Raw genomic sequence first — 27,398 nt, 5'->3', positions numbered from 1 at the left:
ACCTTATTTGTATTTCAATTTATTTATTTGTTTCTCGGGGTAGAGTTTGTGCATAAAATACCCTTTTCTTTTGTAATAATCAAATTTAGAACTCTGAAGCACCATTGTATTTTACTTAGCTTTTTTAGGTCCACCATTGCGAATATGCCGACATTATTTACTTCAATCAATGTATTCTGGCAACAGTGTTTTTGAACTATGCTTTCTTCAACAAGTTATTGAGGTGCTGTCTACTGTTTTTGGGTAGGTAATATGGGATTGAACCTCCGACCTCTAGGTTGAAGAAGAAAGCCTTAACCATTGAGCTAGAGGCTCAATCCCGCTGTCTGCTTATTGTTAGTGTACAGTTAACTGTAGTTTGTTTTATTCAAAAATCTAATCTATATCTATTATCGTCCACTTGCAGACCTTTTTTTTTGAATGGCTTCACTTGCAGACTTCGTAATATCTTACTTATGATTGATATGATTTTCATCCTTTTGACACTGACTGGGCTGTGTAATGGATTTCTTTGATCTGCTAAAATAGTGATCCCATGGTTTCGCAGCATGGTAGGCCTTCCAGTTTTAATTCGAGGTCCCGTGAAAAATCAAAAGTTCCAGCTGCTTCATCAAATGCAATCACTATGTCAAGTTCATTGTGGAAGAAGGTATTTTTCTGGTTTTTATTTGGATAAAAGTTCCATTTATCAGATCGTGTGAAATGGATAAATGGATTTTAGAGGCAAAGAAAATGGGATGGGTTTGTTGAAAATGGATGAACTATTTTTCAATTGATTTTTTTGAAAGAAATGGCTGCAAGTGTTGACATATAATATAATATACTTTGTTGTTGATTTGATTTGCTTGGCTTAGTCTTATTAGAACTGCCATAATATTTGTTTGTCCATGTGCTTTTTGGTTAGTTGGGTTGTATTTATCCACGTCCATCATCTAGAAATTTACCATCTCCAAAGAGTGTCCTGTCCATGTTGCATGAATTCTTTGCCCCCATGCCAAATCTGTGTCGATACATTACGGCACGAATCAGACATGGATTCACTTGGGACACATCCGGATTCTTGTCATAGCCGTGCCCCACACGAATCTTGTTTTTTCAAGTGAAGCCGACACAATCTTTTAAATTACGAATCCTGTATATTTTTGTTTTAAACACATTTTCTTCTTAATTTTTTTATAAAAGCATAACACATCCTCTCTGAATAAAAAAACCTAACGGCTCGACATTCCTCCCTTGAACATCGACCCCCTTCCTCTTTCTTCTTAGACTCTCTCAATAAAAACCCTAATGACTCGGCCATCCACGCTCAAATTTTTGTTGAATATATATATATATAAATTTAAAATTTGTTTTTGTTTGATGGATTCGAAGCTCTATTGGAGAGAAAGAGAAGAAAAGAGGAGAAGTAGAGGAGAAAGAGAGAACAGAGTATGCCATTGTCTCTCATAAGATGTAATATGTATGTGTATCACTAGGGTTACATGTGAAATGTCAAGAATACCCCTAGTTGGGTATGTAAAACACTGCTTCTTCTAACACTCCCCCTCAAGCTAGAGTGTGTATGTCATACAACCTCAGCTTAGCAAATATATCATTCAACTTCGCTCTGCTTAGTGGTTTGGCAAATATGTCAGTGGCTTGGTCTCCTGATCTAGTAAAGCAGTATATATTTCACCTTTCTGAATCTTCTCACCCCTCAATGTGTTTTGTCCTCTCATGGAAAACTAGAGTTGAAGCAATATGGACAACTGCCTTATTTTTACAATATTGATGTTGGAGATGAGGAAGGTAAGCCAATTTCAGTCAGAAAAGACATCAACTAGGTCAACTCCCCACATGTATGAGCCATAGCTCGATATTCTGCTTTGGCACCGGATCTATCCACCACATCCCGCTTTTTGCTTTTCCAAGACACTGAGTTCCCTACAACAAAGGTGTAATATCCTCTACTCAAATTCCTATTTGCGGGAGATCCTGCGCGATCTCCATAAGTGAACCCGTCAATGTTCATGTGGTTGTGTCGTTTAAAGAACAAGCCTTCGCCAAGAGCCCTCTTCAAGTAATAATTTGGGTAATTGTTGCCCAATGGGAGGTACGTGCATGGTTTTAAATTTCGGTTTCGGCTAAAATTTCGGACTTATCCGAAACCTAAATTTCAGCCGAAATCCCGAAATTTCTGGCGAAATTTGGTATTAACGTGTGAAATCCCTGTTTTTTTGGACGAAATTTCAATTGAAATTATTTAATGGAATAAAAAATTAATATTTTATTATAAATTTCGATGAAATTCCCAAAATTTCGGAAATTTTGAACGAAATTTAAATTTCGGGAATTTCAATTTCGGTATGTTTCGGTTTCGTTCCTCACACTCGAAATTTAAAACCATGGGTTTGTGGAGAGCTCATAAGCTGCCTCACAACTCCCACTGCAAAAGAAATGTTTGGACAAGTTACTATCAAGTAGATCAGCTAAGGGTTGGGCGACATCACAAGGTGGGAGGTGGCAGCTAGGGCAAGGGTGGGTGGGCGGCTAGGGTTAGGGTTAGGATTTTTTTTGTTACTTAGCTACTCCTAGAAATCAAAACCTAAAGCTCTGATACCATGTTCGATGGATTCGAATCTCCATTGGAGAAAAAGGGAAGAAAGAAAAGAGAAAGGAAGAAATAGAGGAGAAAAGAGAGAAGAGAGTATGACTCTCTCTCTCGTAAGATGTAATATAAATGTATCATTAGGGTTACATGTGAAATGTCAAGAATACCCTATTTGGGTATATAAATTACATAGCTTCTTCTAACAATTTTATTCAGTAAAAATTACCGAATCACGAATCCTATTTTTCGGGGTTTGCCAAATCCGACACCTCGAATCTGAAACTGAAATTTTGAACCTCGAATCCACCTGAATTTTCAAGCGAACCCGAAATGTTTCCACATTTGTGGCAACGAAACCGAAATTTAAAGCATTGGTCCATATCTCAGACGATATATACTGGACAAACGTAGACAGCATTATGTTGAGAAGATTGTGAGAAGAGACATGGAATACTTGCACCAGCTTGTGTCCATTATTGAGTTACAGCGTGCAAATATCAATCCCCTTTATATGTGTGTTTCAATCCCCTATATATATATATATATATATATATATATATATATATATATATATATATTATAGTGGTTTAGGTGAAATTTGGTAGACTCTACATGTATAGGATCAAGTAGGAAGGATAAGAATATGAGGCATCCTTGCTGCATGGGATCATTCCTACACACACACACATATAAAGGTTTCTGAGCGGTACCTCAGATAGCTTATCTGAGCAAGCTCATATAAATAGGCGTGTGTGGGTGTGTGTGGGTGTGTGGGTGTGTGTGTGAGAGCAACATATTTTTCAGCATATTTTGTCTTATTCATTCAAAAGATCCCTTGATGGCCTTTTTCCAGTACATTTTTATTCAAGTCCTATTTTTTGGGAGAAGCATAGTTAAATAATTATGCCTTTTAAATAATTCACATTAAATACAAAAGTATATTATTATTATTATTATTATTATCATGAGTAGTAGTTCTTATATCATGAGTAGTAGTTCTTGTATGAGGAGGGATCAGGCTTAGAGGGAGGATTAATGTTTGTTCTGATTAAGTGAGATTTTAAAAAAGGAAAATAGGGGAAGGCGTAAAATTTGTGGAGAGACCCCAAGCATGGAAGGTCACTGACAAAACTTGCAGATGGTAAATCCCGTTAAGGGTCAGCCATGATGGCTAATATGTGTAATAGGTTTGAAAATTATTTGTTTATTACCAGAATTCTATTCACTGGTAATGGTTTGTGAGATTCTGTCTTTTGCTTAGACTTTCTTGTCTGGATACCCTAATTTTGCTACCCAAGGGTCGCGCGAGAAAGAGAAGTTTAGAAGTTTAGGCTGCAATTTCGTTTCCTGATAGAAAAGCTGTAGTACACGTAAGTTTGAAAAGATACAGATGTAATGGTACTAGATTGTTACGGGAGTTGTCAAAACAATAAGGGGTGGAAAGAAAGAGAGTAAAGGTTGGGTTATTTCAACTTCTGTATTTTGAATTGGCTCGGGTGTGCCCGGGTCGTTGCTTGTTAGTATCCTGTAAAGTAGGTCGGAACTCCTGGTCCCAACTGCAATCCTAATATTGATAAAATTTGTCATATTTCAAAAAAAATTATTATTATTATTATCAGTTTTACTTTTACTTCCATGGGAGTGTACCTCTTGGTAGTCTTGAATTCCTAATTTCTTAACACCTCAATTAAATATCCTTCCTTTGAAACCAAATGCAATATTCATACGTAAATCTCAAAGATTTAGTGGCAAAGCTGATATAACTTATTCTAACTTAGTCTTGTGGAAAATGCAAATCAATATTGTGGAATCAAATTATTATAGAAATTCTTAAGAAAAGCATAAGTTAGAGAACACTTTGGTAAGGGATTTGCTAGTGTCCATTGTAGAAGGCATTTCGCAGAGCGTCTGTTGCATGAGAGAGCAGCAACATATACTCAGATTTTGTCCTATTCATTTAATTCATCTAAGGTGACTGCTCTCTCATGCAACAGACGCTCCACGAAATGCCTTGTGCGATGGACGCTAGTAAATCCCAAAACTTCTATAATTTCTACTGGCACAATTTAAATAAGAGGTCATAAAATATTTAACATAAGGTTGGAATTTAAATGACAACACTGTTTCCTATAATTTAGGATATGGGTTCCCATTTCTTTCTAGGAAATGCTCGGGAAACAAGTACAGGTATGATTTGATAGGATAACTAACCTGAAAATAGATTCCTGGAAACCATGGATCAAACTATAATTGATCACCTTTGCTTCCATAAAACTAATTGTGGACTCACGATTTCCCCACTGTTTACAGACCCTTCTGTGTTGATCTTTACCAAGTTCATTTCTATTTTTCTCCGAGAAGTCTTTGTTATAATGGCAACCAAAATCAAATTAGGAATAATCTGTTCAATGAACTGCTTGTTCTTCCATTAGTCGGCCATGCTGGGACTTCCTGGTTTTGTGTGGAACTCTTTTGACTTTATAATTTTTTGAGATGTGTGGGCCATGACATTCATTTTATTGGTTAGTAGCTGATGTAACTAAAATCAAATTAGGAATAGTCTGTTTGATGAACTACTTGTTCTTCCATTAGTCGGCCATGCTTGGACAAGATATTTGTACAAGCAACCTGTAGCATGTTCAGCACATGTAACTGTTTTGCACTCAATGAACAGATTCCTGCTTTTGTGTGAAACTATTTTGGCCTTATAATTTTTTGAGATGTGTGGGCCATGACATTCATTTATTGGTTAATAGTTGATGTTTGAAGCTGATGTACACTAGGTGAATATTTTATATGCATTTAAATTTTGCAAACCTTCTGCTCTTGTATTCTGTTTCTTTAGTTAATATTCCCTGATTCCAACTGAAGTATTGAACTTGACGTTATTGTTAATGTACCATCTGTTTTGACAAAAAAATTTTTCTGTCTCTAGGTGTATTGGCTTGCCATCGATTATCTTTTGGTTGCAAAATCTGCAATTGTGAGTCTCACTTTCTCCAATTTGCATACAAAACTTTTCACATTAAAGACCTATAGACTTGGAGTGTGTATATGCTGAACACACATATGCTCAAATCTATGGTAATGCATAGAATTACTCATCCCCATGTATACATAGATGTAGAAAGCGTGTATGCATTTGCATTCTTCTTTTTTTTGTGTTTTTCTTTTTCAAAAATTGCAACTAGTATGCACTGAAAATTGCCCATTGTGGGGTCAAACCCACAACCACATGGTTAAGAGCCCTGTGCATGCTTATGAATGGATAGGTTTGAAACTGAAAATATGAACATACGTACTATATATTTCCTGAAGCCTTGTTGCCTTGCATTTTTTCTTCTTCTTATTTTGCTTCACATGTTTTTTTAATTGTAGACACGATAGAGTGAGAAGTTAAAATTATTTGTGTGTTTCTCTTTTTATTGGTTTACGTGCCTATGTTTTTTACAGTAGACACGATCGACTGAGAAGTAGAAATTTTTTCTGTGTTTCTCGTTTTATTGGTTTACATGTCCGTATTACAGGTATATATTGAAATATTCTTTTTATTTGGCAGTATTGTGGTTCATATTTCACCTCTGTTATGTATGTGGAGCATTGGTGTGAAGAGCATTTTAACGGCCTCACATTGGGAGACCCTGACTTTTCTCATCTCGAAATGGTTAGTAATGATGAATGGTTCTACTTTTGTGCTTTATCCACATGCCTTAATGCCCTAACCTTTTAAGAGGCTCAAAATGTTGAAGATCAATAATAATTGAAGAAGGGAGATATTGTCTTTTCTGTCTTCCTAACAGTTACATGTATCAATGTTTAGCAGAATAATGATCTGATCAACCGCCTTATGTTTAATGTTGCCAGCTACCTCCCCACATTGAACTTCTAGTTGCAGCGGTGACACGAATCAATGAGCCTGACAGCATATATGGGATCATCCAATCACATAAGGTTAATCATTGTAACACAATGGCATGAAACATTTCTGCTTACTATGTATTGTAGTTTTTACACATTTTTTAAGAACTCGCCTGGGTAGAAAATGACTTGCCCGAGTATAGTAGCTCTGCCAAATCTACTTAAAAAAACTGGCTTTGGCCCTACCTGAGTATGGGTTTCAGTCTATGTTTTCCAAAATATCTTTTAATATAAATTTTAAATTAAAGATATCGTGGGGTGAAACTCTAGATGGGATGCCTTTGGATTCACCATTCCCCTCCCAATGGAATCTCCTCTGGATTCTTTCAACTTTCGCTTAAGCCTTCTCGCAGTTTCATATAGAACCATATCCTGATTTTGAGGACGGTGAATATATTGCTAAAGAAGGAGATAACTTTTCTGAATAGGAAGAAACCCTTTTCCCATAGTTAGAAGGTGAATGCTTGAATTCGTCCATCACAGCACAATAGTGTTGCATCTGCATCATTTCGTTCACTGATTGACCAGAATGTTAGTAAAAAAGACTTAAAAGTAAGCACTATTTTTTTTTGAAAAGTCAACCAAGTTCAAGCACTATTTTATGCATGTATAACAGCTATTTAGTAATTAGAATATGTTCACATGCTTACTTTTTCAGAAAAGTTATGGGTTTGAACTTAGTTGCTGTAATCTCAAAATTATCACTCTGTTTCAGCAATCTTGCTCTGCTACAAAACCTTCTGTTGCTTCATGACGAGCTACGATTGACTTGTTTCTCAAGTGCACCTCTAAATCCTTCAATGTTTTAATATTTGTAGTTTCCCCTGTGATATAGATTTTATTGGACTCAATGTTCTACAACTGCAATTTCAAATAAGTTAATATTTTATTGTATTTATGTATATACCTGTTGAAGTTCTTAATGATAGTTTATTTAGAGGCTTCTTAGACATTGACTCTTCATGGCTTCCTTATGCCACTTTTCTAGCTCCATTCCCTTATCTGTTTTGTCTCCACAATTATTATTTGCAGTAATGGTACATGAAGCCTTCTATGAAATTTTAAATGATTTAACTGGATTGGTAGATTGGAAGGAACAACACAAACATGTAGGGTAATCGGATTTGATGGAAGTTTCTTCTTAGAGCGTTGTTGATGCAAGCGAGGTTCTTGAACAAGCGATCCAAAAGTAAGCTCGAAGGTAACAGAAAATAATGCTATCGTCAATCGTGGACCCTACAAAGATTCATTTGTCACAAAATAGGCAGGCTGGGTAAATATTATTTATGTATATTTTCAGCAACTATTATTTAAACTTTGGGATAAAGCTTAGGTAGATTTGGGCGTGACCCACGTAATGAAGATGTGAATAGCTATTTAGGATAGCTACATGTAAGGCCTTTGTTATTTTTATTTTTGGTTGCCCTAAAATGAAAATTAGGATTTATTTAGGTTGATCTAAGGGCTGAAATTGATACTATACAAATGGTTAGGATTTTTTTTGGCCTATTCATATGAAGTCTTGAGTTACTTTTTAGGAGATTAATGAATTGTTACAGGTAAAGTATGACCAGAATTGAAATAAATAGAACAGATGTAGGTGTCTCCACCTTAATTTCATGCCCAATATGAGGAGGATCATCGAAATGGGCCTTATTGAATGATACATGGATTGAGATTGGAATCTTCGAGGAGGATAAATAATAGCAAGAAAAATGACACGGAAACCAGATTGGGAACCTGAGTATGGAACCAATAATAGCCTCTTAACACATTGACCACTACTTTCCTTTATTGTACTTTTTTTTTTCTTTTTCTTAAAATGACAAGACTACCCCTTATGCCATGTGGCGTGTAGGGATTTTCTAAGTACCGCTCTTGGTTGGGCAAATACCATTGCTTACCCCTATGCTCATCATTATAGCCAACATAATTGCACGCCACAACTTTGGAGAATTTTTCATATGTTGGAGAGGCATGCACATGGACATGCCAAAGGCACCTACATGACTGAAGGTAGTAGTTTGGATGGCATCAAATGATAGCGTATTCAGGAGTTTGTATTCCTAAAACTGATGATGTGAGGGGGTAAATGATGTTGCCTCGCTATATGTAAGATCTCATCCTAGAGATAGTATGGTGCACGAGTGAAACATCACGGAAAGACCAACCTCAGTGATTTGATGGTGCTTATGCTTGACCACACCATTCTAAGGTTTGGAGGGCATGTAAACTATTGTAAATTGCCATTCATGGGGCAATAGTCCCTAAAGGTTTGAGAGGTGTACTAACCTTCGCTTTAGTTTGTAAGTGCTTGATACATAATACACATGCCATGGTGCTTGGCAGCCTTTCTATTAAAGCTGGAGAAAACAGAGAATATCCGACTTATGTTTTAAGAATAAAATCCATGTATAATTGATAAAATAATCTACAAAGTTGGCATAGAAAGTGAACCGAAAAGAGGGGTAGGGGCGGGTCCCAACATATCCTTATCTTCCCTTGTCGGATCAACTGACTAAGATCTTTACAAAGGTTGTATAGCCTATTCTTCAGGACGCTTGGATTAAGCTGGGCATGTCGAATCTATACCGCCTAACTTGAGAGGGGGTTTTGTAATGTGTTGTATTTAGTTAAGATAGTTACTCATGTCAATATATGTTTTACTTTCTTTATTGTTTGCCCTCATTAAGGGTAGTTTGATTTGTTTCATTAAGTTGAAAGGAAGTTGTTACAAAGTAATATACAGTCTAAAGTACTAAGTATAGAATACCCTTAATGAAGGGTATTGGATAGTTTGATCGGTTTCATTAAGTGAAAAGGAGGTTGTAGGTTGTTACAAAGTAATATATAGTCTAAAGTACTAAATATAAAAATACCCTTAATGAAGGGTATTGGACCCTTTCTATCATTTCTTTCATGTGTAAATTTGTTTTGAAGAAGGACCAATTTTTATTTTCTTATTGTTTGTGAAAAAGAAAGTAAATATACAAGAAATATTTGTGATCAAAATTAAGAATGCAGAGGTTCTCTTGAATGGCTGTCTGTTGGGATGTGTGAAACAATCTAGGCTTCACTTCCTGGATCCATGATGCTGATGTGAGAAACCATTGGGGTTGAGTCTTTTTTATGGCACTCCATTAATAATCCTCTTATTCAATACATCTGGTTGTCTCTTCTAGGATATGGCTCATTTCTACTTGTATATGAACCTTTGAAATACATGTATTTCTTTTTTCGGATTGATGTGTTCTAGTCAATTGCTTATATGCTAATATTTGACAGTTGACATCTCAAATCATTACCTATGAGCATGAGGGGAATTGGAGTAAGGCCCTTGAGTATTATGACCTTCTAGTGAGAACAGCACCAGTGGAAGAAAAGGATGGACTATTGGGCAGTTTGTCAGGGCACCATTCTCCGGGAATCCGGCAAAAATTATTCTCCAAATCGGAACATGAGATGAGGAACTGGAAGTCTTACAAAGGGTTGATGAGATCTTTGCAGCAAACTGGTTGCACCCATGTGCTTGACATATATTGCCAAGGATTGACTACTCAGAATGGCCAGTTTCAGAATGATTCAGAATTCAGTGAATTACAGGTTTGTTTCTAGTTTTGAATAACTATATTTTCTTCCTAGAGAGGAATATTTTCGCAGAATTTCAGCAATTCTTTTTTTTCCTGGTCATATACACCAAGCTCTTAGTTTACTTTTTTAGTCCTTTCGATTGTGCTAATTGTAGTCACTTTTACCTTTTGGTGCTTGTTTGTATCCTTATATAATATGATGTTGTTACTGTCGCAGTATGAAGCAGCTTGGAAAGCTGGAAACTGGGACTTCTCCTTACTTTCCATTGAAGCTAATTACCCTCACTATGGACAAAATGTTAGACATTGTCACTTTAATGAAAACCTGCACAGGTGTTTCCCTTTAAGCTTTTCTTTTATTAGAATTTGGAACTAAGATATTGGACAATCTACATGCAAATATCTCAATATGTTGTTTATGGATGGTAGACGGTAGAGATTGCTTCACGCAGCTTCTCATAAAAAAAGTCAAATAAAAGGCAGTCAAGGTTGGGTCTAATACCCTTTTCTGCCGAGTGTAGCCCCTTATAGAAATCAACAATCTCAGATGATGTGGGACTGGGTATCCTTGCATTTAAACCCCTCTACCATCAGGTTGTTGATCTTGCTGTATCTTCTTCTAGCATTTGCCACCCATGTTGAAAAAAAGTCATTAACTTGTGTCTTCCTAGAGCAACTTTACTTTTGCTTCTTGTGGCCACCTGATTTCATCTTGTATAGCAATCCTTTTCACCTCCTTGTTAGTTGCATTTTTCCCAAGGAGCTTTTAGTTCCTTTTCCGCTTTCTTGTTCTTATTCCACTCCTTAAGGTTCGACATCACAATTGCCAACTTTTGAGAGATGTGTTGGGCACGTTTGGCTGCCGGGAATTGTGTTTCATGATAAATCTGGCATCTCCAAGAGGAGATGAGGGTGAGATTGCTAAAAATCAGAAAAGACAATCCCAGAAACTACTCTCTCGGCGAAGAGAAGTTGCTAAAAATCCGGAAAAGTAGAATATATCATTTTGCGTTGAACTTCTAGAATTTTCATTGCCCCCGCCAGTTGGTGAACCAGGAACAAATGGAGCAAACCCACGTCCACCAAACACCGGCCTCATGAATCTGTCATAAGATAAAAGTTTGAGAGAACTCCACCATCGAACCCACTTGCCACTAGTATGGAGGGAAAGGTGTAGAAGGTGGATGGAAAGTTTAAGGTGTGGTTCATGGGGTTCATAGGGTATCTTCCTCGCCGGAAGTTGGTAGCGGATCTCGTAGGTGACTTTCGGGTGGATCGTAAGCTGCTTGAAGTGTTTCTGAGTTGGGCGGTAGAGGAGTGGGGTTTCGCTGCCAGCGAGGTGCTATCGAGGTGGTGGTGTTTTGATCCTCTTCTCTTGGTGTTTCACCGAGTCCAGCCATTATCTCTTCCCATTCAGAATCGGATTCTGAAGTTTCTATTGCAGATTCTTCAACTTCGTACACATTAGGTTCATCGATCTCTTCTTCTGTTTCATCCATAGTTGTAGATTTCGTTTCGGTGGCCATTTCGTTTTGGCCACCGAAATGAAATTTCGGAAAATTTCGGACAATTTCGTTCGAAACTTTTCGGTAAATTTCGTCAAATTTCTTTAAATTTCAGTCAATTCCGGTCGATTTAGGCCGAAATCCGGAACAAAACGAAATTTTCGTCATTTCGTTCCGGTTTTCTGCCGAAACCGAAATGTTTCGTCCATTTCGTACGAAACAAGACGATATTTACAACTGTGGTTTCATCTGTATTTTCTTCGAACTCATTCTTTGTTTCTGAGTCTTCACTGGTTTCGGTGCTGCCAACGGAGTGGCCTGCACATTTTTCTAGATTTGGTTGGGTGGATATCTTAATGCAATGAGAAGGATGGATGATGGAAGGGGGTTTGAGTTTTTGCCTGGAAGGCCTAGAGTCATCGGATGGGATTGTTGTGGAGTGGCCACCGGTGCTAATATGATCCCTTTAGGAGGAGAACATGTCAACAGAACTTTACCTAAAAATTCTTGGGCTCTTGTTAAGAATAAGAGGTCCAAAAGAATTGATAGGATATCCAATCGTAGAATGGAGGGAGGCTTGGGAGATTGGAGGTGCTGTAAATGTGGGTTTAGAAATTTCCAAAGAAGGAAGGTTTGTTGGGAGTGTAAGAAAATCTGGTCAAGCTTGGATTATAACTTTCCACCTTATCAGAGTAGGGTTGTCTAGGAAGGAGGAAGACAGAAGGAGGTCAGTCAGGTGGAGTAGATCCAGGATAAGGCCATCCTAGCCATGAGAGCTGCAAGATTTGAGCCTCAGACATCAGAGGGAGTGAGCTTCAATTTGGAAGTCGTCCCTCTGCAATCTATTAGTAATGCTGAGTTAGGTATTTGGGGTAGAGTTACTCCCAGGTGGTTAGGAGACTTAAAGGGTATGGAAAGGTGGTTAAGAAGTAGGAAGGGTATAACTGTGAAGTTATTGTGTACAAAATTGCAAAGTTGGAGATTTTGATTTCTTCTCAGATGATTTCTTCTCAGATGGGTGTGGATAGACATAAGCTTATAAATGTCTGGAAAAATGCAATAAATTCTCCTTTTATGGAGCTTTTACTATGGGATCAGAAGTTCAGCTCGGAGGGGTGCAACTATTGGTGGAGCATCGAAGGGGTGCCACCTCAGGCATGGTGTGAGAAGAATTTTCGAAGGATTGGGGAAAGAATTGGCAAAGTGGTTGAACTGGGTCAATCCTGTCAAGCTGGAGAGGGTTATTCCATTGCAAGGGTGCGAATTTCTGCAGTAGGGAGTGTAGGTAAGGAGTTGCCTATCCAAGTATCTCTGGATGAGGCCGTCAGATGGGTGAGAGCTTGGAAGGAGGAGGAGGTAGGGAGGATGGATCTTGATGGGTTTAGTTCTGGTAGCGAGGGTTTAGAAGAGGAAGAGGATGATGTGGGGATTCTCGGAGGATGTATCAAATTCTGAAAGTATGTTCTCTGGGGAGGAGGAGGTGAATTTGATCGGAGAGGAGCTTTTCGTTACTGAGGCGGTCCCGGTGGAAGAGGTGGCGTATGATAGTGCAATGGGCTATCCTGCATGAGGCGCAAGATAGATCAAAGACACATGGTGGAGTTTTTGAATTTCAAAATGGTCTATCTCCTGTAGGGTACAGATGGCGTATTGTCTGTGGAGGGAGAAATGACAGTTCTGAATTGGTGGACCCCATCAGTCAAGTTAATAGCTTCTTTGATATTATCGAAGCTCTCTCTCCAGGACCTTCTCAAAAGGCAGATTTTATTTCCCATCGGGAATCGGGTCATCTCTTCCGGGGGGCTTGGGAAGTGCGCTTCTTGTCGCCTGTAGCGGTTTATGGCCCTTGGGCCGTGGCCCATTTATCAGAGGATGGTGGTGTGATACAGATTCTCCTGTTAGCTACTCAAGTCAGGAGAGATCTAGATCAAAATCTATCAGGTCCAGTCGTTATTTCTTAGGAGTTGGAGTTGGGGATTTTTTATCTCTTGCTTGATCTTCGTCCTCACCAGAGGATATGACTCTGAGATTAGAGTTTCCTTCCAAAGGTTGTAGCACGGAGGCTGGTGTTTCGAGAATTGCTCTGGCAGAAGTGGCTTCGCATCTTAATTTCGATTCTGAAGCGAAGGATGTTAGCATCATGACGATAGAAAAGAGAAACGATGGGAGCAGCTTCCAAGGGGGACGTGGATTGTCTGTGGAAGTAGTAAAGGAGGTCTGTGATCAGTTTAACCAGGTCGTACCTAGTTTTTGTGTGTGATGCGGAGCTTGGGTCGCAGCGATAGTGGGATGCGACGGTTTTTGGAATAACAAGGAAACTAGCAAGCCAGATTTGGTTATCAGAGTTGATAATCTTGTTAATTCTGAGCTGGAGAAATTCAGCACTTCTTCCTTTATTAAATTGCCCGTAGAAGCGAAGCTCCCTGATGGCGTGGAGGTGAGGGGGTTTGGGAGAGGTACCCCGAAGAAGTACCGAAGTTATTCTAGACAGCAGAAACTCTGTCAGGTGGAAAACATTCAATCGCCTCAAGATTTGGCAAAGAAAGTAAATTCTGACCTCCCTGTAATGGGGATGGGTTCTATGAAGGCTCCTTTGGAGATATCTGAAGCTTCTCCGGGTCAAAATGTAGGGGACAAATCTCACAAGGAGGAAGTTGATGCTTTTGTCAGTCATACTCTGAGGGTTAGTAAGGAACTGGGTTTGGTTTATGCCCGACCTGAGGAGGATTTTATTTCTGAAATTCAAACAGCTGAGATGAGAGATTCAGTGAATAAGGAGTCGTTGAGCAAGGGACCGGAGAGTCTTCAAGGAGGAAAGTTAGAGAATTACAAAAGTTGATGATGGATTTAAATTATGCTAGAGAAGTGGAAATGGATGAGGAGTTTATTGATCAGAAGAGAAGAAAACCTAGTGGTGGGAGGGGGAAGTGGTCTGCAAAATCTGGTTTGTGATGAAGATTATTTCATGGAATGTTAATGGCCTGAATCATCAAGATAAGCGAATTCAAGTTAAGAGGTCTGCAAAATCTGGTTTGTGATGAAGATTATTTCATGGAATGTTAATGGCCTGAATCATCAGGATAAGCGAATTCAAGTTAAGAATTTGGTTAGAAAGTTAAAACCGGATCTTATTTGCTTGCAGGAAACAAAAATGGAGGTTGTAAATAGAAGTGTCGTGAGAGGGTTGGGAGTGCAAGCGGAATGGGACTTCTCTTTTGTGGGATCATGCGGAGCTTTTGGTGGGATTTTAGTAACATGTAATGAAAATGTCTGGAGAAAACAGAATGAATGGAGGGGTAGGTTCTCTTTGTAGGTGGCCTTAAAAAAGGAGGAGGACAATTCGATGTGGTTGTTTTCAGGGGTTTATGGGCCGGTCCTTAAAGTTGAGAAAGGACTGTTTTGGGAGGAATTGGAGAAGGTTAGGGAGTCTTGTTCTATACCTTGGTGTATTGGGGGGACTTCAATGAGGTTAAAGAAGTGGGAGAAAGATTGGGTTGTGTGAGATCTAACACAAACATAAAAGCTTTGCTGTTTTTATTGCAAAATTTGAGCTAATTGATCTTCCTTTAGTGGGAGCTTCCTTTACATGGTCTAGGGGTCCTAGCAGGAGTCGTCTCGATAGATTCCTTTTGTGTGCTGAGTGGCTGGATTTGGTTCCTGAAAGCTTTAATAGAGCCCTGGTGCATTCGGTCTCGGATCATTGCCCTCTTCTTCTTGATCCGCGTCTAGAGTCTTGGGGCCCTCCTCCCTTTAGATTCGAAATGGCTTGGCTTAAACATCTTAACATGGAGGACAAATTGGGAAATTGGTGGTCTTCGTGTAGTGTGGAGGGTTCTGCAGATGTGGTGATTGGGAAAAAACTCAGATTTTCAAGATTAAATTAAAAGCATGGTCCAAGGAACAAAATCATCTGGATCAGGGCAGGAAGTTGTGGCTGGAAAATCGGTTAATAGAATTATTAGCTCTGGAGGAGTGTGGGTTAAGTTCAAAGGTAGAATGGGAAGAGTTGGGGAAAGCAAAGCAAGAACATAAAGGGTTGTTGTTGTGGGAAGAGATATCTTGGAGACGAAAATCAAGGGTGAAATGGCTGGAGGAGGGAGATAAGAATACAGCTTACTTTCATGCGATGGCTAGTGCTAGAAGAAGGACGAATAGGATCGGGTCTATCTCAGTGAATGGAATACTGTTGAATTCTAAGGAAGAGGTTTCCTCGGCTATTGTTGATTTTTTTGATACGTTATATGCTTCAGAAGGAAGTTCGTGCCCTATTCCTTTTGAGGAAGAGGAAATTGACAAAGGCTTGTTCTCGATTCCTAAAGACAAATCACCCGGACCTGATGGCTTCTGCTTAGCTTTTTTCCAAGCTTGTTGGTCGGCTGTGAAAAGTGACATCCTTCGTTTTTTCAAGGAGTTTTATGATGGTATGGCTCTTGATAGGGGCACAGGGGCTACATTTATTACTTTAATTCCCAAGGTTAAAGGGGCCTCTAAGATGTCTGATTTCCGTCCAATCAGCCTAGTTGGATGCCTGTACAAGGTTTTGGCCAAGGTGTTAGCTGACTGAATTAAAGTAGTGCTTCCTTTTGTAATTTCGGATAGTCAGAGTGCCTTTGTTAGTAAGAGGCAAATTCTGGATTATTCTCTAATTGCGAATGAAGTCATTGAATCATATTCAAGAAGTGGATCTGGGGGCGTGTTGTGTAAGCTAGACATGGAGAAAGCCTATGATAGAGTGGACTGAGATTGTCTGGACTATCTTCTGGGGAGGATGGGATTCAGAAATCGATGACGAGGATGGATGAGGCAATGCATCTCCTCGGGATGGTTTTTTGTTCTCATTAATGGGTCGCCAAAAGGTTTTTTCAAGTCTTCCAGGGGGTTAAGGCAAGGAGATCCTCTCTCCCCCTTTCTTTTCGTTATTATTGCGGAAACTGTCAATCGATTGATGGTAAAAGGAAGTAGCAAGGGGCTGTTTGAGGGCTTTATCAGTGGTAGTAACAGAGTAGAAGTGTCGCTTTTGCAATTTGCTGACGACACCATTCTGTTCTGTGCTCCTGATAGGATGAAGATTTTAAATTTGAAGGCTTCGCTAAGATGCTATGAGCTGATTACTGGTCAAAGATCAAACTTCTAGAAATCAAGCTTGTTTGCTATCAATCTACCTCCCTCAGAAGCTCTCGGTTTTGCAAATGTGATGGGTTGCAGTTTGGAGACTCTACCTTCGTTGTATTTAGGGCTCCCTTTGGGGGTTGGAAAACCGAGAAAAGAGCTTTGGACCCCTATTGTAGAAAGAGTAGAACGAAGGTTGGAAACTTGGAAATGAAACCTTGTTTCGAAGGGCGGAAGACTGGTTCTAGTCAAGGCGGTTTTGGCTAACATACCCGTGTACTATCTGTCTCTATTTAACTGCCCGGTGAGTGTAGTTTTGAGAATTGAATATATTCAAAGAAGATTTTTGTGGGGTGGGTCAAATAATAAAGGAGGAATTCCTTTAGTAAAGTGGGATAAGGTTTGTGTTCCTATAAAGAATGGAGGGTTGGGGATCCGGAGAATGAAAGAGTTCAACCGTGCTCTCTTGGGTAAATGGCTATGGCGTTTTGGTGTGGAACAATCTTCTTCTTGGGTAAAAGTTATTGGGAGCAAGTATGGTTTCCTTCACGGTAACTGGTGTTCGAATGATAAGTATGGTAAGAAAGGAGAGACCATTTGGCGTAATATTTTGTGGTTCAAGCAAAGCTTTGAGGCGGGAATTCGGTTTAAAGTATATAAAGGAGATCGTATAAAATTTTGGTTGGACTCATGGTGTTCTGCTGAGCCTTTGGCGGTGCTTTTCCCTGGTTTCTTCTCGGTGGCCTTGGACAAAGAAGTGATGGTGTGTGATTGCTTCGAGAGAGTTCACAATAAGGTGGTTTAGAATCCTTGTTTCAGAAGAAATTTCTTTGAGAGAGAATTACCGTTTATCTCTCATATGCTTCATCTCACTGAAGTGGGTTGGACAAAAGGATATGGATATGGGATTCATCTGGCTTATTTACCATGAAATCTTTTTACTGTCAGTTGCTACCTGTTTTTGAAGCCCCTCTCTCTGCTGATGTTTGGAAGTTTCATGGCCCCCCATCGGTATCTTTTTTCAGCTGGGCAGTGCGTAATGGGAGGATTCAAACCATTGAGTTTCTAAGAAAAGGGGTATGTGCCTGGTGGACCGTTGTTCGCTGTGTTTGGAAGATGGGGAATTGATTGACCACCTTTTTATTCATTGCAAGGTAACAAGGGAGATTTGGGGTCTCATTCTGGATAGGTTTGGTATTTACTGGGTCTTTCCAAAGTCTCTAGCAGAACTATTTTCGAGTTGGGATTTTGTGCCCTGGAAAAAGAAAGGTAAGGTGCTTTGGAGATTATGTTTAATAGCTTTGTGGTGGGTCATTTGGAAGGAAAGAAACTCGAGAGTTTTCGAAGGAGTGGCAAAGTCATCGTATTGGTTATATAACAAAATTATCGCCATGGTTATTTATTGGGTGAAGAGCATCCCTCTGTTTACATTCGTATCAGCCTTCGATCTGTGGGAGGCGTGGTGCATTGTGTGCTCTGAAGGTATGAGGAGAGAGAAGAGAACTCAGAAATGGGAAGCCCCTCCTGAAGGTTTTCTTAAATTAAATTTTGATGGGTTCTGCCTAGGTAATCCGGGTCTAGCTAGCGTTGGAGGGCTATGCAAGGATTCCCGATGGGTGGTATCGTGGGCTTTTGCAGGTCCAATTGGAAGGTCTGATTCATCTGAAGCGGAAGGGCTGCATATCAGGGGGATAAAGCACCTAAGTGATGATTCTTATGATAGGGTGATTGTGGAGGGAGATTCTTCAAATGTAATTAGTTGGTTATCTGGGAGAGTGGCTCCCCCGTGGAGATTCCTTAGTTACTTTGAGAAAATTTCTAATCTCATTTCAGAGTCGTCTATGGTTTTTAAGCATGTTAGACGCAAAGCAAATGGTGAGGCGGATTCTCTCGCTAGATCTGGAGTACATAAAGTAGGGTTGGAGTGGTTCGATTTCCTTCCCCCGTGAGAAGTTTGTTATGTATTTTCCATTGTATTTTGTTGTCTTTTTATGCTTTTCCTATTTGTATTTCTGGTGGACCATCTCGGCTCCTCTTTCAATATATTGCCATTTCAAAAAAAAAAATCCGGAAAAGTCGTTCCAGTTTTGAGTAGAGTTTTTTATTTTCGAATTTTTAGCAACCTCTCATCCCCATAGAGAGTAGTTTTCGGGATTGTCTTTCCCTGTTTTTAGCAATTTCACCCTCATCTGCACTTGGAGATGCCAGATTTATAATGAAACACAATTCCCGGCAGCCAAACGTGACTGTTGTTTTGCTCTTCCCAAAGGTGTCGACAATCCCCCGTTCTTATAGTTTTCTAACATGTTTGGCTCCTTTAGCCATTTAAGATCAAATATGAAGGATGGACCCCCCAACCAACCCATTGAGGACTCAACCATGATGGAGTGCCGGAGAACTTCATGAACCATCTATCAGAAGCCAGAAATATATCCAGTTTAGATATACTAGAAATAAGTTGAGTATTAGACCATGTAATTTGGATGCCTGGAAGGGGAAGATCAACCAAGAAATTATGATAACCAAAATAGTAAAAGCCCATTATACTTTGAGTGATCCCTGAGTGACCCTACATTCTTCTCTTGCACAAAACACAAGAAGTTAAAATCACCACCCAAACACCAAGGACTATCACATCCCCCTCCGACCAAAGATCCTTTCTAGCATTGTCGTCATTAGGCCTGTAAACGGTGCAAGTACCCACTTGACGCTATCAACCATCTAATTGAGCCTCGTGTCCTTGGGTGTATGTGTTTCGTTCAAGACCTTCATCCTACTAGACACAAACTTGATAATGCTGATGTCCGCCATGTTTCGTTGGCTACTATAGCTCATCCATTCCTATAGATATTTGATTCTAGTTCCTACCATTTTTACATCACTGTTGATGTTATTTTTCACGAGGGCACTTCATATTTTGTGCTTGCATCTCATCTACCTCCGGCCATATATGAATTACTTGTTCCTTTTACTATAACTGTACCTATGCATGTGAGTGCTCTGGCTATAGCTTCCACTCTGCCATCTGTTCTTGAACCTCGCCCACAAGAGTATATCACTTATGTTCGCGGCAGACAACATGGCCTTCCCTCTCTCACGCCTCCACCTCCATCTTCCTTTGGGAACGCTCATACAATACAGTATATACTTATATCTATCTCTTATTCTGATATTCCAATTCTTACTATTGAAACCCTGTTGTTTTTATCTTGATTTACCCATTGCTCTTTGTAAAGGGGTGCACAGATGTGTTACTGCACATGCTCCAGCCAAATGTGTTCTATCATTTATATATCCTTACAGGGCATTTCTTATCGCGGTTGAATCTATATCCATCCCACATACCATTCATGGTATACGAAGCCACCCTACATGGATGGCAGCTATTAATACAGAGATGGAGGTACTTCAGCGTAACCGTACTTGGGATCTGGTTTTCTCCCGCTTGGATAGAAACCTATTGGGTGCATATGGGTCTTCGCTGTGAAGCATCGCTCTGATGGCAGTGTTTGGAGGTATATGGTGTGCCTTGTTTCTCGGGACTTGACATATGGTTTTGAATTCTTGATTATAGTGCCACCTTTGCTCATGTGGCTGAGTTGGCATCATTTCGGGCCCTTTTAATCGTTGCCGACCATGGTTGGCCTCTTCACCAGTTTAATGTGAAGAATGCTTTCATGTATAGGACTCATAGAGGAGGCGTGCATGACACCCGCTTCTCTATTGTGTCACCTTCATAGGACTTCAATGAAATATGGACCCGAGAAAAATGCCACAGATACACATGACTAGAAGAATCCATGAATGCTGAATGATGAGTGATATGACAAGTAGTCTTCGTCATAGTTTTAAAACTCCCCCGCGTCCGCGTCGACTCTCCGAGTCGACTCCCTTTTACGTTGCCCGCATTCTGCTTTGTGCCGCATCCGTGTTCCGTGTTTTGCCCTATAGAGTCAATAAAAACTCCTTTGACTCTCCTGAATTATGACCGCATCAACCGAGTACTCAGCCGCGCCAACCGAGTACTCGACCGCGTCGTGCTGAGCTGACTAGGATTTTCTTCAGCCGCGTTCCGCGTTTTTAAACACTGGTCTTCGTATCTAGCCGGTACAACTCATTATCCTCACGACCACCACCAATCATCTTCTTCGTTTCCAGATCTTTGTTTGCCCATAAATGTACCCAAAAAAAGCATAATAAATGGTGCAATGATGAGCCCCATTGATTCTCCTACATAATGTAATGTTACGATTCTAGAATTGTGGAGTTTGCTTTTGTTTATTAGAGGTAAATTCTGGATGGAATCCTGATCGCCAACGAAGTTCTCAACTCAACTAAACGCGCGGGTGATAGGGGTGTCATCATTCGGGTAGATTTGGAGAAAGCTTATGATCGCATTGACTGGCGGGTCCTAGATTACCTCCTGTGGAGGATGGATTCGGAGTAAAGTGGCAAAGATGGATTCAATCGTGTATCTCGACCGTACGTTTTTCAATATTGGTCAATGGCTTTCCGGCGAGATATTTCGGTAGTTTGCGTGGAATAAGGCAAGGGGATCCCCTGTCCCCTTACTTATTTATCATTGTCGCTGAAGCTCTCAACGCTCTTATATCTAGAGCCGAGGCCGGGGGTACATTAAAGGTCTACAACCGAGTCGGCGATCACCTACCATCTCTCATCTGCAGTTTGCAGATGATACCCTTCTGTTACTCGAGGAGGGCATTGATCGTATGCGAAATATTAGGTGTATGTTCCAGTGGTTTGAACTCATATCTGGCCTTAGAATCAACTTAGCCCGGAATTAATCTCAAAGATGATGACGTCGGTGAACACGCTCTTGTGCTGATATTGGCTAGTGTACACCTCCCGATTCACTATCTTGGTCTTCCCCTTGGATGTGGCATTCCGAAGGCATCCTTATGGGATCCCGACATCGAAAGGATCGAGCATAAACTTGCGACCTGGAAGAAGCAATACTTGTCCTTTGGGGGAAGAATTACACTTATCAAAGCTTCCCTGTCTAACATGCCTGTATATTTCATGTCCTTGTTTAAAATCCCGATCAAAGTGGCGTCCAGAATCAAGAAAATCTAAAGGGACTTCCTCTGGGAAGAAAAAAAAAACCGGCAAGAGATCTAAGCATCTTTTGAAGTGGAAGAAGGTGTGTAACTCAAAAAAAGGGTTGGTATTGGTATTGGGAAGGTTAAGAGAAGAAACTCGGCTCTATTGGGCAAATGGCTGTGGCGTTTTGGGGTGGGGAAGGACGCCTTATGACACCAATTAATTTAGGACAAGTATGGAAGTGGATGGGACGATTGGGATGTCATGGACCTTCGGCTGGATCGGGATCTGGTGTATGGAAATCTATATATATTGTGTCCTCTCTATTCAGCCCCCATACGGCCATACAAGATTCAAGGCGGGAAAGGGGGATTTAGTTCGATTTTGGAAAGACCTGTGGATTTGTGACCGGCCCCTGAAAGATGAACACCCAGATTTGTTCCACATTGCTGTCAACCCGGATTCTAAAATTTGTGATTATTTAAATAGAGGTGTTGGTTTTGGAAAGTCCTTCTGGGAGATAAGAATCTGGCGTGACATCAAGGATGAATAGATCAATCATCTTGCGGAATTGCTGAGCAAATTAAATTCACACTACCACTCCCCCAACAGGTCGTATGAATGGGTGTGGATGCCGGACTCGGAGGGAGGCTTTACAGTTAGTTCATTTTTTCAGAAGCTGGACGAAGGTCGTGGAATCAGATCGTGGTGCGCAAAAATATGGCGTTGAAGTGCACCACCGCAAGTAATGACTTTTGCATGGATGGTGGCTCACAGGTGTATAAACACCTGTGATAAGCTCAAAAGGCGGGGTTTTTGCCTTGCCAGTTGGTGCATTTTGTGCAGAAATACAGAAGAAACCCTTGATAATCTCCTACTTCATTGCTCCTTCACACACAGCATCTGGATGGCTATTATGAGATTCTTCGGTTTCTCATGGGTGTTTCAGAAGCAAATATTGGCGACAATTACGGAGTGGAACAACTGTCTTGGACAGCGCTTGTGGGCGGCAATCCCATATGCCATTATTTGGCACATTTGGAAGGAGAGGATTAGAGGAACAATAGGATCTTCCTCTCTAAGCATAGATCATGGGAACATGTTACGCTGGATGTTAAAATTGCAATGATCTCCTGGGTCAAGGCTAAGGACGGTCTGCCATACTCTATTAGTATGACTTTAAGGAACTGGGGATATATAATTTCTGAAAAGAAATCCTCGAATATGGTGGCCCCGAAATGGCTCCCGCCACTGGATGGGTATTTCAAGTTGAATTTCAACGACAGTTCTTTTGGGAACCCCGTTAGGGCGGGAATCAGGGGGTTGTCCGGAATGCAGGGAGCAGCATTATAATGACCTATGCCGGGCCGGTTGGGTACTGTGATGCGAATGAAGCCGAGGCAAAGGCACTACTTTTCGGCCTCAAATGGTTTGAATGAAACAATCTCGGGCCATTAATCATTGAGGGGGATTCGGCGAACACGATCGCATGGGCTTCTAATCGATCTTCCGGACCTTGGCGCATACACACCATCGACGCCATCCGGGATTTAGTCTGGATAATTCATCCGCAGATCTTCAAATACACTGGCTGGTAGCTTGGCTAAGGAGGGGGTGGATCTCCCCCTCGCTAGGGTGACGACTACTGAGCTATTCCGGTCGGGATCTGATTGATCACTGGATTTCTTCCATTTTATGACCTTGATGTAATATCTTAACTCCCCTATCCTGGGTGGGTGACTTCTTGTCCCCCGGCTATTTTGTTTCTTTGGTTGATCTATTAATGATATTACTGTTACTTTTCAAAAAGAAAAAAGAAAAAGAATTGTGGAGTTTGCTCTCTTATTTTTTCTATGGCTATGGTTTAAATCAACTAACTTCTTTTTAATAAAATCTAGTTGCTTGAGGGCTTTGCAAGAGGGAGATTCAAATGAATTTCACATGAAGCTTATTGATTCAAAGCAGGTGATAACAATGGGTTTGTTCATACTTTTCTATTTCAAGATTTAATTGATTTAGAAGACCTTACAGTTTCTTTAGTTGTGTTTCCTTTCATATTATGTTAGGAGCTTGTTTTGTCGATCTCACATGCCAGTAAGGAGAGCACTGAAAATATCTATTCAGCTATAGTTAAACTTCAGGTATCTGAATTTTTTATAATCATATGGTGCAATGGTGCAAGAACTATATAAGTCATGCTCTTATGTTATGTTGCACTATTGATCGTTGTGCAGATTCTCAACCATCTCGGTATGGCTTGGGATTTACGCTGGAAGCCATCACCATGTGGAAAAATGAAATTCTATCAAGATGTCCCTAGGATTTTTTCAGAGCCTATCATTCCTACAATGTCTCAGGTGCTAGTTTCTGTCGAATCCTTTCTGAAGATGTGAACTTTATCATAAAATTAGTGTCCTTACAGCAATTGTGTATAATATCCAGTGCTTCTTTGAAGTATTTTCTTTTATGTTAATGTAATGAACATTATAAAGGATTTGAACATGTTATTATAGAATATGTTGCCTGGTATGCCATTTAGTGGCTCAAAACAATAGTCAACTCAACTCAACTAAGCCTTTGTCCCAAACTAGTTGGGGTCGGCAACGAATTCAAGTGTTGGCTACTGGCAACGAATTCCAAAACTGATGTTTGCACGATCAGATCAACAATCACACTGATTCAAGTGTTCGGTAATAAAGAAAAGAGATTAATAGAAGAAAAACTTTGTGGATGTAAAATGAATCAATCAACTATGGTGTTCAAAGCTTAAGGAAACCAAGAATGGGCTCGAAAAAGGCAATTTGTGCCTCCAAACTTGTTTGTTATTTCCCTTCCCAAATTAGTGTTTACAAAGTCCCCCAAAATGAAATTATAGTCCCCTCCTAAAAACATAGCTTGTGGTCCCTTAAAAACATAGTTAAATTTCACTCAAGGTTTCAGGTTTTGGGTTTTGGTTTCATTATGAGTTTCGGTCATGACGGAAATGGAAGCATGTTGGTTTCAAATGGAAATTTCGTTGGAGATCTTTTAAAATCACGGAAACTTATGGAAACGTATGCAGATGATAGACATTTGAGATGGAATGCCTAATGATGTGCTGTCGTGCTTAAAAACTTTTTTTCTTTTTTTAAAAAATAATTTTTTGAAATTTTATAAATAAATCATAAGATAGGAAATGAGGGAGGATATACAACACAAATTTCATGTATAATAGGGCATGGCTAAATCGGCACATTCCTTGATTTTGTTAGTTTTTCTAAAAGTTTATTGATTTTTAATTGGCTATTGATATTGGCACTACCATGTTTTGATGATGGGACTAACTTACCTTTTATTTTTTATTTAATCGGTTACTGAGAGCACTTTGGGAATTCTAATTGCTTTTGACAACTGATTAATTAATAAATGACAACATGAGTTAGTCCCATTATCAAAGCATGGTCGTGCCTTTATGAGTAGCCTTTATTTATTTATTTTTGAATGGTATGAGTAGCTTTTATTTTATCAATGAAAATACAAAAAAGTAGTTACATTATTATAAAATATAGTATATATTACTATAATGGGATTTGCTAGGGTCCATCGCAAAAGGCATTTCGCGGCTGGTCTGTCGCATGTCAGACCAGCCACCACGTGAATGAAGACAAAAGCTGTTGTCTCCTTTCATGAGGTGTGGCTGGTCTGATGTGCGACAGACCAGCCGCGAAGTGCCTTTTGTGATGGACGCTAGCAATTCCCTTTTTTTTTTTTTTTTAATGTTTTAATACAAGAAATTAATTGTTTTCTTAAGTGAACTAAATAATTTTGTAGCATTTATTGATGTTTCAGCGTAAATTTCTGTAGTTCTATGCTTCCATACCTTTTCGTGATTTGATAGGATTTTCAATGAAATTTGCACCTGAAACTGATTCCAAGTTTCGAGTGAAATAATGTAATATATACACTATTTTGGTTTAGGTTTGCATTTCGGTTTCAATATATGTGTTTCAATGGGGACGGATGCGAAAACATTTTGGTCTCGTTTCAGTTTCGGTGGAAATTTAAAACCATGAATTCACTTCAAGCAATGACTTAGTGAGTAAAAAAAAAAGGGCAGCCCAGTGCATGAGGCTCCCGCAATTGCGGGGTCTGGGGAGGCCGGGAGGGCTAGATGTACGCAGCCTTACTCCTGCTTTACAGAGAGGCTGTTTTATTTACTCACTCACTTTAAGTGAGTAAATAAAGAACTAAAAATATAACTAATCTTCTAAAGTAAGGTGAGGTTTAAATTTTGGTTTCAGTCCCCACGGAAATAGAAATATTTTGGTTTTGGGTCGTAAATCGCACACAAACCATGCAACCAGCTGCTCACCACTTTCAGACAGGCTGTTTCTAGAAACCAATTGATGAAACTCCTTCGTGTAGTTGTCCACACTCCACAGGTCTATTTCCGTGTAGTAAGTTATGAGGGCATTGATTCATGGTTTGAACATATTTGTACAGGAGAAAGTTCTCCATTAGTTTCATCTTATCTAAGTCAATGATTTTCAGCTTCCCTAATCTTTCCCAAGACAATTCAACTATTCTCACCATGTCGAGGCCCGCCCTTCAAATCTAATGGCCATTACGTTCACCTTCTTGTCTCCAGGATTCTTCTTTTTTATTGAATGGCTTTTTTTCTTCCTTCAACAGTAAGAATTCCTTATGATCGAAATTCCTTTATACAGTGATCAACCAATATGAACCCCTCAATCCAAAGGCTTCTGTGGAATTTAGGATCTCGATATTTAGATTCCGCACAAATGTCTCTATAGGATCTGTATGATTGTGGAGTGGGTTCTCTATGATCTCATCAGATTCAGAACACAAGTTGTCTCCTCGGCTTGTTCATCTTATCTCGGTTGTAAGGTGTAGGATCGATTGGTGGTGTTCCTATGTGAGCCAAATCCTAATTGAACTTGCTCTGATACCAACCTAATGTTGGCTACTAGAGACTAACGCCAAAACTGATGTTTTCATGATCAGATCAACGATTGCACTCAGTTCCACATGCCCAACAATATAAAAAAGAGATTAACACAAGAAAAACTTGGAGGTTTGACAAGGAATCAATTAGCTAAGGTTTTCCAAATCTTAGGAAACCACAAATGATATGTGAAAAGGCTAGCCGTTCCTCAAACTCTGTTTGCTTTTTTTCTTCTCAAAGAAGTGTTTACAAAGTCCCCACAAAACGAAATAAATACTCCCCTCCTAAAAAAAGGTAGCTTGTGTGCCCTTAAAAAACAAAACGAAATGAACTCCCCTCGTAAAAAAAGTAGCTTGTGTCAAGTAGGGGTGCAACTTGGGTCGGGCTCAACCCAAACCCGACGGGTTCAACCCGATTTTGGCTTGGGTTGGGTTGGCATTTTCTCGGGTTGGGTTGGGTTAGGGTTGAGAAAAGCCAACCCGATTTAATTTCGGGTTGGGTTAGGGTTGAGGCCTCGGCGACCCGACCTGACCTGAACCCGACCTCCGTCCTCTAATTTTATCATTATTTTTGTTTGGATTATGTTTTTTTTCTTGTATTTTAATGTTTGGAGCTAGATTAACCCGAACCTAACTTAACCCAACCCAACTCAACCCGAACCCAACCCGACCCGATTTGGA

The 27,398-nt window shown here is 39.8% G+C and overlaps 1 protein-coding gene across 6 annotated transcripts in view; it reads left to right on the top strand.

Annotated features, from left to right (window-relative positions):
* The window catches only part of ATM (Serine/Threonine-kinase ATM-like protein), a 128,280-nt gene that overhangs the window by 65,862 nt on the left and 35,020 nt on the right, over window positions 1-27,398 (top strand). For 5 of the 6 annotated variants that reach the window (XM_077388011.1, XM_077388014.1, XM_077388010.1 and 2 more), the window contains 9 exons: window positions 548-649; window positions 5,526-5,573; window positions 6,150-6,254; window positions 6,455-6,541; window positions 9,794-10,111; window positions 10,316-10,431; window positions 23,672-23,738; window positions 23,840-23,914; window positions 24,008-24,130. In XM_077388011.1, coding sequence (XP_077244126.1) covers window positions 548-649; window positions 5,526-5,573; window positions 6,150-6,254; window positions 6,455-6,541; window positions 9,794-10,111; window positions 10,316-10,431; window positions 23,672-23,738; window positions 23,840-23,914; window positions 24,008-24,130 — 1,041 coding nt within the window. The remainder of the gene's footprint in view (window positions 1-547; window positions 650-5,525; window positions 5,574-6,149; window positions 6,255-6,454; window positions 6,542-9,793; window positions 10,112-10,315; window positions 10,432-23,671; window positions 23,739-23,839; window positions 23,915-24,007; window positions 24,131-27,398) is intronic. The other variant, XM_077388013.1, reaches the window with a different exon arrangement.

This window comes from Tasmannia lanceolata, unplaced genomic scaffold (assembly GCF_043159265.1).
Source record: "Tasmannia lanceolata isolate RefF3 unplaced genomic scaffold, GAP_Taslan_0.1 ptg000008l, whole genome shotgun sequence".
NCBI lineage: Eukaryota > Viridiplantae > Streptophyta > Magnoliopsida > Canellales > Winteraceae > Tasmannia > Tasmannia lanceolata.
The sequence above is the reverse complement of the archived record's forward strand: the minus strand, read 5'-3'. Positions and strand labels throughout refer to the sequence as shown.